The sequence below is a fragment of the Equus caballus genome, chromosome 11 (assembly GCF_041296265.1).
Source record: "Equus caballus isolate H_3958 breed thoroughbred chromosome 11, TB-T2T, whole genome shotgun sequence".
Classification (NCBI taxonomy): Eukaryota; Metazoa; Chordata; class Mammalia; order Perissodactyla; family Equidae; genus Equus; species Equus caballus.
Genome location: NC_091694.1, coordinates 48533115 through 48546313, shown reverse-complemented (window position 1 = coordinate 48546313; position 13199 = coordinate 48533115). Strand labels below are relative to the sequence as shown.

The 13199-nt window shown below is 56.5% G+C and overlaps 1 protein-coding gene across 2 annotated transcripts in view; it reads right to left on the bottom strand.

Annotated features, from left to right (window-relative positions):
- The window catches only part of PITPNM3 (PITPNM family member 3), a 90573-nt gene that overhangs the window by 4213 nt on the left and 73161 nt on the right, over positions 1-13199 (bottom strand). For both annotated transcript variants that reach the window (XM_023653307.2, XM_070227927.1), the window contains exons 14-19: positions 12091-12207; positions 9257-9373; positions 8746-8894; positions 8309-8458; positions 5165-5348; positions 1483-1611 (exon numbers count right to left, since the gene is read on the bottom strand). In XM_023653307.2, coding sequence (XP_023509075.2) covers positions 1483-1611; positions 5165-5348; positions 8309-8458; positions 8746-8894; positions 9257-9373; positions 12091-12207 — 846 coding nt within the window. The remainder of the gene's footprint in view (positions 1-1482; positions 1612-5164; positions 5349-8308; positions 8459-8745; positions 8895-9256; positions 9374-12090; positions 12208-13199) is intronic.

Sequence of the window (13199 nt, the reverse complement as noted above, 5' to 3'; positions counted from 1 at the left end):
CAGGCCAGCCGGGCTGGGTAGGCCCCTGGTCCTGCCACCCGAACATGGCCCTTTTCCTGGAACACGCTGCCACGGGGTCTTCAGTTTTGTGTGGAACCTCCCAGAAGTGGGGAGCTCATTACCGTGAAAGCCTCCCTCCCCACTTTGGACAACAGAGCGCTTCTATCTGTACCCGTGGGATAGGCCAAGTTCTCCAGATTCTTGATGGGGTGAAGTTCCCATCCTGGTCACTCTCACTGAAATCCCAAAATGTAAGTCTCTTCCACCATCCAGCTTCTCGCAATGTCACTCGGTGATTGTCTGGCCCCCACAGCTTCCCTTCTTGCCAGTCCCTCCCCGATGGTGTCCTCAGAACCTTGCTACTCAAATTGTGGTCCGTGGACCAGCAGCGTCAGCAGCATCTGGACCCTTGATGGGCAGAATCTCAGGCCCCACCCCAGGCCAGTGGAATCAGAATCTGCATTTCAACAAGATCTCCAGGTGACCCGTGTGCATGTTAATTTGAGAAGCCTTCACTTCTCAAACTAACTCTGAGCTCCCACCATCTTCTGACCCTCTGGTCACTCTGGTCACTGACCACCCCTGCTGGTCACTCTCAGACACCTTATACTCAACATGCCCCAAAAGGAGATCATCACCTTCCTTTCAGTCTGCTCCTTCTCCAGCCTGCTTCTCAGTCCCAATAATGGCACCCCCACCCGGTCACCCAAGCTAGGAACTGGGGTGCCAGGCTTGGCTTGCCTTCATCCCGCACCTCTGATCTGTTCATTCTCAAATCCCACCCATCCTGCCTGGGAAATGCCTCTAAGACCCTTTGCCTTCTCTCCATCCCCCGCCCCTTCCTCTGATCCGCCTTCCACCTGCAGCCTGGGGGATGGCTCTGAATTACAAACTCACCCCCAAGACTTAGGGGACGGAGTCCCAACCTGGCAAGGCACACGGGCCACTCCAGCCACCCCATCCCTTCCTCCCACATCACACTCAGCCAGCCTGGGTCACCTGCAGTTCCCAGAATAGACATAATAGGCATGTGCTCTGTCATATGACCTTTGCTTTTGCTTCTGCTTCTGTCACAAATGCTCCTCCAACCTCAGGCCCTTTCTGGCCAATTCCTTCAAACTCCTGAAAACCAACCTTGCCCCTGAGTCCAGCTCAGCCGCATCTCTCTGGGGCCCCACAATTCTCTGTGCTCCCCATCACGCACTATAGCTCTTGCCATACTGCACTGTCATTGTCTGCCAATATTTCCATCTCCCTCACTACACTGGATGACATGACATCCAATTCCACCAGGGATCTCCCCTGCACCCAACACAGGGCCTAGTCCAAGGCAGGTGCCTGGGAGTGTTTGTTGAATGAATGAATGAGCAAATGATGGAATGAACAAATAAATGACTGAAGGAAGGAAGGAATGAACCATCTACTTCCCCCAACCCTTTCCCTGGCCCTCACCCCTCAGCCCCCAGCCGGGCCTCTACCCACCTGGCACTGGGTTTGGTACTTCTTGGTGGGCCGGCCCACAATGAAGATCTGGGAGGGTGGCAGGCCCAGCACGCTGTAGACAGAGATGTCCTTGGTGGAGCCATAGGCCGCGCTGATTTTGATGAAGCACTGAAACACAGGGCAGCTCATGGAGGGAGAGGGGAGGTCCAGTCGGCCCCCTTGGGAAGTCTTCCTAGGACCACCCCCCACCCCGGGAGCCCCTGCTTGGGAACCCTTCATCTGCACACTTAGACTCCAAGTCATGGGTCCGCCCTGTGTCAGGAACCAGCTGCAGCAGTGGCCTCCTCTCCCAGCCCTGACCCCGACCCCACACCCAGACCCCAGGCCTGATACAGGGCTCTCCTGGGAACGTCATGGCCACACCGTCTGCTGACCCCACTCCAGTGGCACTATTCATAGGTTATGGAACAATGGGGCAATGTGCTTCTTCATGGACACAGAAATTTGACTTCCCAATTTACACATCACAGGGCCAAGACCGGAGGCCACTTCTGTCTGGCCCCTGACCCTGGGCCAGCCATACCAGGCCAGACTGAGGCATGCCATGTGGCTGCTGCCTGTTGCTGACTGGTCCAACGTCCTCCCCAGAGGCCTCATCCCAGGTCAGAGAGTTGCCCAAGCTCCTCCTCGCGCCAGGTCACTTCCAGACCCTCACCCACCCCTCCAAGGGGTTCACCGTCCAGCTGCTCCTCACTCTGAGCCCCCCATCTGTGCCATCTTCTCTTCTCCCACTCACCCTCCCCCCAAGTTCACTGGAGACTTCTGTGGTCCCTGGTCTCAGTGTTCCTTCCTCCTAAGTCCCACCATCACTGGGATGACTTCCTGCCCACGTGGATAACACACCTACCCCCTCAGCCTCTGGGCCTCTTTAAGGTCAGTGGCTATCGCCTCCCAGACTGAACCCGGAACTGCCCCCTCTGAACTCCGAACGTCCACATCCCCAAGCTGACCCCGCTCCTTCCCTTCCATGCCTCTTACAGCTCCCACACCAGCTGCCTCTGGCCTCATCGACACCTGTGTTCTGTGCACATGCCCTCCTGCCTCACCTCCTCATCATCTCACCCGGGCTCCCTGTGGCATGCCTGTGCTCTCCAGCCACCACTTGGGATTCTCCGGCCTCCTCGTGCTCCTCCCACACCCACCTGGCCATGCCTCAGCCCTGGAATTTCTCCACCCTCCACCTTCTCCCTTTCTATACGCCAGCTGCTGAGAGCTGCTGGAGAAACACAGAACCACACAGCTCTGGCCCTACATCACCTTTCTGCTCCCACCAAAAAAGTTTTCCCGATTTTACCTCCCTCCCTGAACCGCCACCCCATCCTGCAGGTGACTTTGCCTTGGATATTGAACCATTAGAGGCCTTCCTCAGCCCACTGCCCTCTCCTCGCCAGCCTTTGGCTGAGAGGAAGGAGCAGCTCACTCCTGCAACTTCAGTCCACGATCCTCCGAGCCGAGACCACCCTCTCTGCTCCCCACCCGCCTGCTTCTGCCCCTTGGGTGGGGGAGTCCCTTCCCCAGCGAGGCCATCAGTGTCCAGTCTTCATCGAGTGGACGGTCCTCACTGTACCTCCTCACAAGAAGGGGACTCTCCTCCCTGACACCCGGAAGCTTCTCTCTCCTGGCCCCCTCCTGCTCTGGTCCTCTCTGGTCCCTCCGCTGCCTCCTCTTCCTGCTCTGGAGGGCCCAGCGCTGACTCTTCTCACTCCCATCTTCTGGCTTCACACACCTGCTTCACGCTGACACCCCCAGTCTCCACCTGCAGCCCAGGTGCACTGGGGCCGACGTGGCTCGTGTCCCATGGCCACCCCAGCCTCGATGTGTCCACAACTGATCTCATCTTCCTCCAGCGGGTCCTCCTCTGTGTCCCCCTCATTTCATTCACTCGTTCATTCTACTAACATTTACTGAGTGCCTACTGTGTGCCATCATTGTCCCAGATGCTGGAGATACATCAGTGACAAAGCAGACACAGACTCGGCCTCCATGGAGGCCACGGTCAGGTGAGTAGCACCTCAGTCCCTTCTGGTCATCCAAGACAGACATCTGAGAGCTCCTCACTGCTCCATCCAACCATCACTGAGTCCTGACGATTCCACCTCCTGATTCCCCTGCCTGTGCGAGCCTTTCTCTCCATCCCTCAGCCACCACCTGGATTCTGGTCTTCTGTCTCTTGCTTGGGCAACAGCCTCCTAACTAGCCCCCTGCCTCTCATTTCTCCCGCCACTATGTTCTCCACACAACCGCCAGAGGGACCTTTCTACAACGCAAATTAGACACTGCCACTTCCCTGCTTTAAGCTCCTCCATGGCTCCCCATTGCCCTCAGCAGAGAGTTCATGGTCTTGGGCTGGTTTCCAAGGTTTTCAAGGCCTGCCAAGCCCAGGTCCTTGATGACCCCTGGGGCCTCAGCTCTCCCACTTGACCAGGTCTGACACTTGACACCCCCATCCTGACACCTGCAGCTCTAAGACCATCCCAGGCTCTTTCCTGCCTCAGTGCTTTTGCATATGTTGTTTCTGCATCCACCTGACAAACTTATACTCATGCTTCAAGACTCAGCTCAGAAGTTACCACCTCCTAGAAGCCTTCCCCGGCCTCCCCACTCCTTTCCCCACTACTTGCCAATAGGGACTTTTCTTACTACCCACCAGTACATTGTCAATCTGCATGTCTGTCTTCCTCTAGATCAGGGATTGGCAGACGTTTGTTGTGAGAGAACAGGTAGTAAATATTTTAGGCTTTGCACTCTGCCACAACTACTCGACTGCTCCCGTGTAGCCCCAAAGCAGCCACAGACTACACGTGAGCAAGTCGGCAGAGCTGTGTTCCAATAAAACTTTATTTATGGACACAGAAATTTGAGTTTCATATAATTTTCATGTCCTAAAACATTATTCTTGTTTTGATTTTCCCCCCAATGATTGAAAAGTATAAAAACCATCCTTAGCTCGCAGGTCATAAAAACAGGCTGTGGGGTTAGCCTGTGGGCTGTAGTTTGTCAACCTCTGTTCTAGCTCAGCGGTTCTCTAAATTGTGTAAGCATGAGCATCCTCTGGAGGGTTTGTTAAAACACAGATTGCTGGGCCCTGTCCCCAGAGTTTCTGATTCTGTAGGCTGGGGGTGGGGCAGAGAATCTGCATTTCTAATGAGCTCCCAGGGGCACGGTGCTGCGGGTCCCGGGGACATGGGGTGAGACCCACACACAGCTCTAGGTCAAAGCTGCTGCGGAGAGCACGTCCCACGTTCTGTTTATGTGGCCCCAACACCGAGGACAGGGCAAGGGCAGGAGGCACTTAGCGGACTGCTGAATCAACAACCAGACACAGAGACAAGAGTTCAGGCTTCAGGGTGAGGAGATGAAGGATGAAAGTCTGATGCTGAGATCTTGGGCAAGCCCCGAGCTTCCCTGAGCCTGACCTTCCCCATCTGGCAGAGAGGATAACAATACCCACCTGCAGGGCTGTCAAAGGACCCAGTGAGATCCAGGGAACATGCTTTGCAAAGTGGGCATCGGCTTGCACAATGGGAGGATGCGGAGTAAATGGATGAGGCCCCTTGAGGCTGATAGAGGAGGTGGAGGAGGAGCAGGAGGAGGAGGAGCGAGGAGGTCTCATCTCTCAGCCCGCCCCTGGCCGAAGCCCCAGCCCGGGCCGGGCACTCACCTCCTGCATGAGGTTGCGGAGGAAGATTGCCTTCTGCCGCAGCGGGTCGTGCACCAGCCCGTCCGAGAAGAAGATCATGCCCTGTGGGAAGTTGTGCTGGGACAGCCACGACACCACCCGCTGCTTCTGCATGTCCGGCCGCCCCGTGATGTACAGGATCATGTAGCCCAGGTCCTGCCAGTGCCTGACGAGATGGCATTGCAGGCTCCAGCCCGGCCCCAGCCCCGTGCAGGCCACCCGCTGCCCGGCGGCCTGCCCCGCCTGCTGCCCCCCGAGAAGCCAGAGCGGCTGTTGCAAGGAGCACTACGGAAACAAGGGGGACCTGGAAACGCCGTCTCCCGGTTGAGCCCACGAGCCTGGACATCTCTCCTGGATGACGCACAGGCACCGCATGCCCACAACAAAACTGATGCCCGCTGTTGCCCCCTCTGCTCACATCCCCTCCTCCAGGATGCCACCATCGTCACTCTGGAGCCAGAGACAAGCCGCCTTCAATTCCTCCCTTCTCCCTGTGTCTCCTCCTCGCTCCTCCATCAGTGAGCGAGCCTTTCATTCTTCCAGCAGGATCTTTGCTCCAGCCTCTCACTGTCGCCCACTCCTCTCCTTAGCTCGGGCCCCGCCTCTCGCCTGGGAAGCCTCTTTCCCTCCGGTCCCCCTGCTCCAGTCCAACCTGTGCAAACGTGGCAGGCTACTTAACCCCCCAGGACTTCAGTTTCCCCACCTGCAAAATGGGGACAATAGTAACAACGACCATATGGCGTTGTCCTAAGGATGAAGCGAATTAACCCCCAACGTGCCTGGCACGGTGTGCGTGCTATGGTGACTTTATTATATCCTTGCTACTGTTTCCATGGCGATTTCTGGAAATCACAAATCTAACCCCGCTACTCCTTTGGCCATTCCTGGCTCCCCCGTGCTCTGAGGTCACAAGTCCTCTCTTCACTAGTGACCCTCCCTGCTCTGCCCTTAGCCTGGCATCTCCCCAGCCACACGGAGCTGCTTTGCGGCCCTGGACGAGCCCTGTGGTCCTCTGCTGCAGACGCTTCTCCTGGACAGCCTTCACGCCTCCATCTCCCTATGTTCCTGTCCTCCATCCTTCCAGGCCCTCTCCACCAGGAAGCCCTCCCTGCTTCCCCAGCAGAATCAGCCTCTCCCTTCTTACAGCACAACAGAAAAGTGCTCTTGGTTGACTTCACGTGGAATCCTGGCTGCAAGATGTCAGGTGCGCCCAGACCCATTTGGGGGCTTTTGTGGCCCTAGCCACCAACTGGCTACCATAGGTTGGGGGTTTCTAAACCTGGAAGATGATCTGAGAGATTTGGGGAGGTTTTGTAAGAATGTACAGTCTCCGCTGTCACCCTGGGGGTTCTGGTTAGTTCTGCAGGGGGGCCCAGGGATCCGTGATTATAAAAAGCAGCTTCTGTGACTAGCACAGTTTGGTGAGCTTTGCGGGGGCCCCAGGAGCCCACGTGAAGGAGGTGAGAGCACCGCGTGGACCCCCAGAGAGGAAGGACCACAGCCTCCCCTTCCCAGCTGTGGGAGGGGATGCTAAGGCGGGAGGGGTTTGGAGAAGGTGTCCAATGGGAATAAATGACCCAACCTTACAAGGGGGAGGTTGACTCCTGAGATGGGCTTGAGCCTGTTCCCCTGGGGCCAGGGGCATCATGAGATCAGGAGTCTCCGAGGAGCCCCTGAGCCAGCTGGTGTTCTCTCCCCAAAGCCACCACTGCTACTGGGGTGAGGCAGGGCAGCCCTCTCCCCAACCCCCAGAACTCCCAGGGCCCGGGATCGGTTCTGATCACTTGGAATCCTGGATCACAGTTTCTCACAGCCCTGACTTGTTTCCCCACTGGACTGTGGATTTCCTCCGACCAGGAGCTCCCTCTGCATCAGGACCCAGCATAGAGCCTGGCTCAGGAAAGGGCAGGTGGAGGCAGGGAGCCAGGCAGGGAGGAAGGCACTAAAGTGGCACCTCTTTTGCTTTTCTATTGGCAAAATCCATCCACACCCCTGGTAGTGATACAACAGCCCTGGGGGGCTGCGTGTCCAACCACACCTCCTAATCTGGCCTCCAAAATCCAAGTGCCCTGAACTTGTTCCACCTGGTCCCCACCCATGCTCTGCTTGTCCTTGTCCTTGCCACCCTGCGTCCTCCTGGGCCTATCAAAATCAGTTTTGTAGTTTCTTCTTTTTGCATTTCTGCATTTGCTAATGTTTGTACAATGGCATGGATGGCTTTTGTAAAATAAAAATATATACACATTCATCCTTCAAGGGCTCTCTCAAATGCCACCTCTCCCAGGAAGCCTGCTCTGCTTTCTCCAATCAGCCGTAATAGCTCCCATCTCTCAGTGAGCACTATGTGTTAGCAAGTCTTGAAAGACAGCCCCCAGTGAGCCACGTGTCCCAGTGTCCACACCCTTCTGTGGTCCCTTCCTCCTGAGTCTGGGCTGATCCTGTGACTAGCTCAGAACCAACAGAACACAGAGGAATGGACACTGCGACTCCAAGGCTGGGTCATAAGAAGCCTATGGCTTCCATCGAGGTCTCCAGGACCCAGAGGAAGCCAGCTGTCCTGGGGGGAAGCAGGTGCCACGTACAAAGTCTGACTAGTCTGAGATGCCATGTGGTGAGGAAGCGCAGGCTGCTCACAAGGAGCACCACGTGGAGAGAGAGAAAGAGAGAGCCCAGCCGAGGAGAGCCTTCAGATGACCCCAAGCCCAGACCACCAACTGGCTGCAATCGCTGGAGGGAGCCCACGTGAGAACCTCCCAGCAGAGCCCAGTCCATGCACAGATCCACGAGACAGAGTAATAAAGTATTGTCTTAAGCTGCTAAGATTGGAGCCACTTGTTACACAGCAATGGGGAGTCGGAACACAGATTCTATCCTCACTGGGATCACAACGCTCAGACAGTTAGAATAAATGGAGGAAGGAAAGCAGGGAGGGAGGGTCTGAGGTCTAGAAAGCAGCAGGGCTTTCTCAAGGACCCTCAGTAAATTATTGCTGGAGGGGAAGCCAGGACTTCCCGGCTCCCGACCTGGAGACCAGTGGACTTCCTGGAGGAAATCAGAAAAAACACGCCCATCTGCCCCAGGGCTCTGCCCGGTGAGACATGTCCCTTGCAGGGAGGTAGCACTCACCGGACAACGTCCACTGCCCCCGGCCGGACCTTGGGGTCACTTCCCATGATAGACACACTGGCGGCGAAGGACCCGTCGATGCTGAACACCACGCACTCCATGCCCCGGGGCAGCACCGTGAGGTAGCTCATGGCAAAGCTCTGGTCGCCCCTGAAAGGGACCCACCTGTGTCAGCCCTGCACTCAGGGTCAGCCGTCGGCCGGAGGCCCGAGGTCCACCAGTGGCCAGGGGCAGAGCTCAGTCTGGGGCAGGGTCAGAGAAAATCCAGGCGGCATCCCATGACGTCACACCTGGTGACCTCGTCCTTTTTTCCTCTCTCCAGACAGACAGGGATGGGGCCCAAAAGAGAGCACCCGAGGACTCCGTCTTCTGGACAGGCCTGGCTGGAAGGGCCATAGAAATGTGAACCTGCCATGAGAACGTCCCCTGGGTCTTACCTGACGACCATCTTCACGGGGTAGACCCCGACCCCCAGGCGCCGGGGCCGCGGCACGCTGTATGTGATCCGGCCACTATTGTTGGTGATCTCAGTGTCCAGGTGCACCCAGCGGCCCGAGGCCGGCTCTGCCATCACCAGGATGTCCACCTGCAGGCAGCCAGGGGGCCAGGGGACTCACTGAAGGCTGGGGGGCTGCAGGCTTGGCTTAGGGGCTGGGCTGGGGAACAAGGGCTGGGGCCCTGCCTGCTGCTGTTTCCCGGCTCCCACCACCCTCTCTCTCCCTCTCTCCACTGCAGCCACACTGGCTTCTCATTACTCCTCAGATGCACCAAGATCATCCCTCACTCCTTGCTCGCCCTCCCTGACCTGCCCCGGCAGGGGGAGTATCTCTCTGCCCCGTGCTCCCACCGGCCCAGCCTGCCCTCCCTCAGCCCTTGCCCCACATACCACGTGGTACCCTGAGGCACCTGGTGTGTAAGGGGCCAGCCGAGGAGACCCAGCCTGCATACCTTCTCTCCAGTCAGAGCCACCATGTCGAGGGGCCCGTACATGAAGCGCCCCACCAGGACCTGGGGGCCATCCTCAGCAGCAATCACGTCATTGGCCCGGTGGTTAGCAGTGACATTCTGGAAGGACAGAAACCAGCTCAACCTTGGAAGAGGGGCTTGACCTCCCTTTTTCATTACATCGTCCTTAGGATTGGCTGGAGGGATGTGGACCTGCTGAATCACGCCTTCCTTTTCATTTCTCTTAGAGTTTCTGAGATGTGTTCCCAGGGAACCCACGAGGAAAACAGACGCTCCGACCCTCACGCTGTGTCCAAGCAGCACTGGGGCTCCTGAAGGTGAGCATTCTCTGCCCCTGATCCTCCCCCGCGGCCCTGGGGTACCAGCCAGTCCTCACAGCCTGCCCTCCCTCCAGTTTCCTAGGCTGGAAACCACCCGGTCACATCACAGCTCACATCCAACAGCCGTTTACCATCCGTCTTTCCTGAGTGGGAGATTTCCCATGTACGAGAGTAGAGAGAATGGTGTAAGGCAGTCCCGTGTGCCTGACCCCAGCTCCAGAATGGCAGAACACCCCCCTCTCCCAACCCTGATGCCAGATCACTCTGGAGCAATCCTGGACATTGCATCATTTTGCCTGTAACCATCCCAACATCCCCATCCTTCTTCACTCTGGTTCCAATTTAGCCCACAGCTCAAAGGCCTGCATTGGCCCAGCCGCCCCCCACTCCCAGCCTGGCTTCAAGACCCGAACCCCACAACAAGGAGGCCCTTCCTGTACAGAACGGCACACGTGGGGCATCTGCCCACACCTGCATGACCTCTCGCTTGGGTCATGGGCTCTGCTAACAGCTTCTCAATGGAGCTCCTTATTCAAAAACAGACCCTGTGGCAGATCCATCGTCTTTACAAAGCACAGACCTGTTAATACCCAGCACCCTCCGGATGAAGGCCAGATGCTGGGCTCAGGGTCAAAGCCTTGCCTTTAGTCTCTCCTGCTGCCCCCTTCTCAGCCCCTCTGGTTCTTACAGGCCAGGCTGTGCGGGGCCTCCAGGCCTTTGCTCACACTGGTCCCCCTACCCTACATGCCATCCCTGACCTTCTGCCTCCACACTCCAGTTCATCCACTATGACCCGACAACTTTGTCCCCTCCAACTCCCCAAAGATGGTGTCTGCCTCCTCTCAGTTCCCACGGTATTTTAGTTCCATTCAACAAACATCTGCAGCCAGCTCATCTGCACCGGTCCTGGGGATGCAGAGAGGAACCAGTCATGGACCGAGACCTGGAGACAGTCAAGCGTGGGACACAGGCCCCTTACAAGAACACTGCAGAGGGCAGAGTTGATTCGTGGAAATCAGCGCATGGGAAGATGCTCCACATCACTAGTCATCAGGAAAATGCAAATCAAAACCACCGTGAGATACACCGCACACCACTTGGGGGACTGGATCAAAGAGACAGAGCTGGTGAGGATGTGGAGCGACTGGAACCCTCATACACTGCTGGTGGGAATGCAAAATGGTGCAGCTGCTTTAGAAAAATCTGGCAGCTCCCCAAGTAATTACACCAGAGCTACCATTGGATCCAGCAATCCCACTCCTAGGGACATACCCAAGAGAAATGAAAACATAGTCCACACAAAATTTCTGCACCAGTATTTACAGCAGCATATTCCTAACAGACAAAAGTTGGAAACAACCCAAATGTCCAACAGCTGATGACTGGATAAACAAATGTGGCATGTCCACACAACGGAATATTATTCAGCCGTAAAAAGGAACAAAGTACTGACACATGCTGCAACATGGATGAACCTTGAAGACATCACACTAAGTGAATGAAGCCAGACACAGAAGACAGCATTGTTCGTTATATGAAATGTCCAGAATGCGCAACTTGATCGAGACAGGAGGTAGACCACTGATTGCTTAGGGCTGGAGGGATGGGGGAGAGGGATGGTAATTAAAGAATAAGGAGTCTTTTTGAGATGATGAAAATGTGTTAAAATTGACTGTGGTGATGGTTGCACGCATCTGTGTATACACTAAAATCCTCTGAATTATATACTTTAAGTGAGTGAATTGTATAAAATGTAGTTATATCTCAATAAATATGTTTACAAAAAAAGAATTAATTCATGGAGCAATGATCACCTTCTACCTTTCAGGACTGTTCTTGGGGTCCATGTCTGATGCTCCCATCAGACTAGAAGTGCCCACCAGAGCAGTGGCTGTGTCTGTAAATCCCTATGCTCCACCCCCTAGGCAGAGGGCCTGGGACACAGCGGGCACTGAGGATTGTTTGCTGAGTAAATAAATGAATGTGTGCATACCGAACTGCTATTCATACTTCAATACCTTACAAAATTGACTCTTTTCAGGGAGTTAGGGAAGCGCTGCATGGCCTGCCCTGACAATTCTTCTCTCTGTTTTCTTCCTAATCTGTGCCTCCCTCTGTCATGGCAAATACCACACCAGGTGAATCAGACTATGAGCCCCATGGCTGTGGGCAGGACTCTCTGATGCACATCCACGTCCACAGAGGCCTGGCATATAGCAATTGATCCTCAGCATGCCCAGTGCCCTGGACCCCCAGCCGTGGTGCTCCCGGGAAGCCAGGCCACCGGGAACCAGCTCCCCCATCTCACAGCCCCCAGCCCCGCCCCACGGCAGCGCCATGGCCCTCATCGAAGCCTGAATCCCGGCCTATGTGAGCAGTGAGCTCTGAGGGGTAAATGAAGGCCTGACCTGCTGGGTGGACACCCAAGCCCCCAGGGGCAGCCCCACCCCCTGAGGCCACAGTCCCAACCCGTATGTGACCCCAGCCTGCACATACCCGCAGCTTGACCTGGGTCCTCTTGCGAAGCCACTTCTCACGGGGGTTAGCGGGGCTCAGTGCCGCGGGATCCAAGCCAGCGCTCTCCTTGATGTTCGCGCTCTCGTAGCGCATCACCTGACAGCGGAGCAGGGCCAGGCCAGCTCGACCCCCTCCCTCCTGCCCAGGGTGTCAGGGCCCACCAGCCTGTGGCCAGCCAGGCCCTCCCCCGGGCCTCCCCACCTCCCAGCCTGGAACCCTCAGGAGGCTGGAGGCCCCAGGACCCATCTCCCTGCCTGCCTGTCCTGAGACACTCTGGCCCGGCTGCAGCCTCTGCCCTCCAGGCCCCCGCTGACCACCACAGACGGGGAGGGGCTGCAGGCTGGACCAACACCAATGGTCAAGGGTTTAATCAATCACATTTACGTGATGAAGCCTCCACAAAACCCCAAAAGGACATGGTTGGGAGAGCTTCCGGGCTGGTGACCACGTGGAGATGTGGGGAGAGGGGTACCCTCGGGGGGTGGGGGGCAGGGGGTGGGAGCTCGACTCCTGTCCCCAGACCTCGCCCGAGGCATCTTCCATCTGGCTGTGCCTGAGTCACATTCTTTGTAGTAAGCCGGTAATCTAGTGAGCAAACTGTTTCTCTGAGTTCCATGAGCCACTCTAGCAAAGTAATCGAGCCCAAGGAGGGGGTCACGGGAACCTACAATCTATAGCCAGTCGGTCAGAAGCCCAGGTGACAACCTAGACATGCAATTAGCATCTGACGGGAGCGGGTAGGGGGCAGAGTTGTGGGTCTGAGCCCTCACCCTGTGGAACCTGACGCTCTCTCCAGGTGGACAGTGTCAGAACTGAGCTGAACTGCAGGACACCCCGCTGATGCCGGAGAACTGCTTGGTGGGGTGAAACCCACACCCTGGAACTTGTGTCACAATCAGAGTATTGTACCCGACACTGGCTTTACATGCCATCCGAGCTCTGATGACCCCACATTTCTCCCTCTAAGCCTGACGCCCTCCCTAAGCTCTGGACTCGACTCACCTTCCTTCCCAACATCCAACAGGCACCTCACACCTCCCAGGTCCGGACCCAAGACTCGGCATCCCCCAGCCCACCCCAGCGCTGCT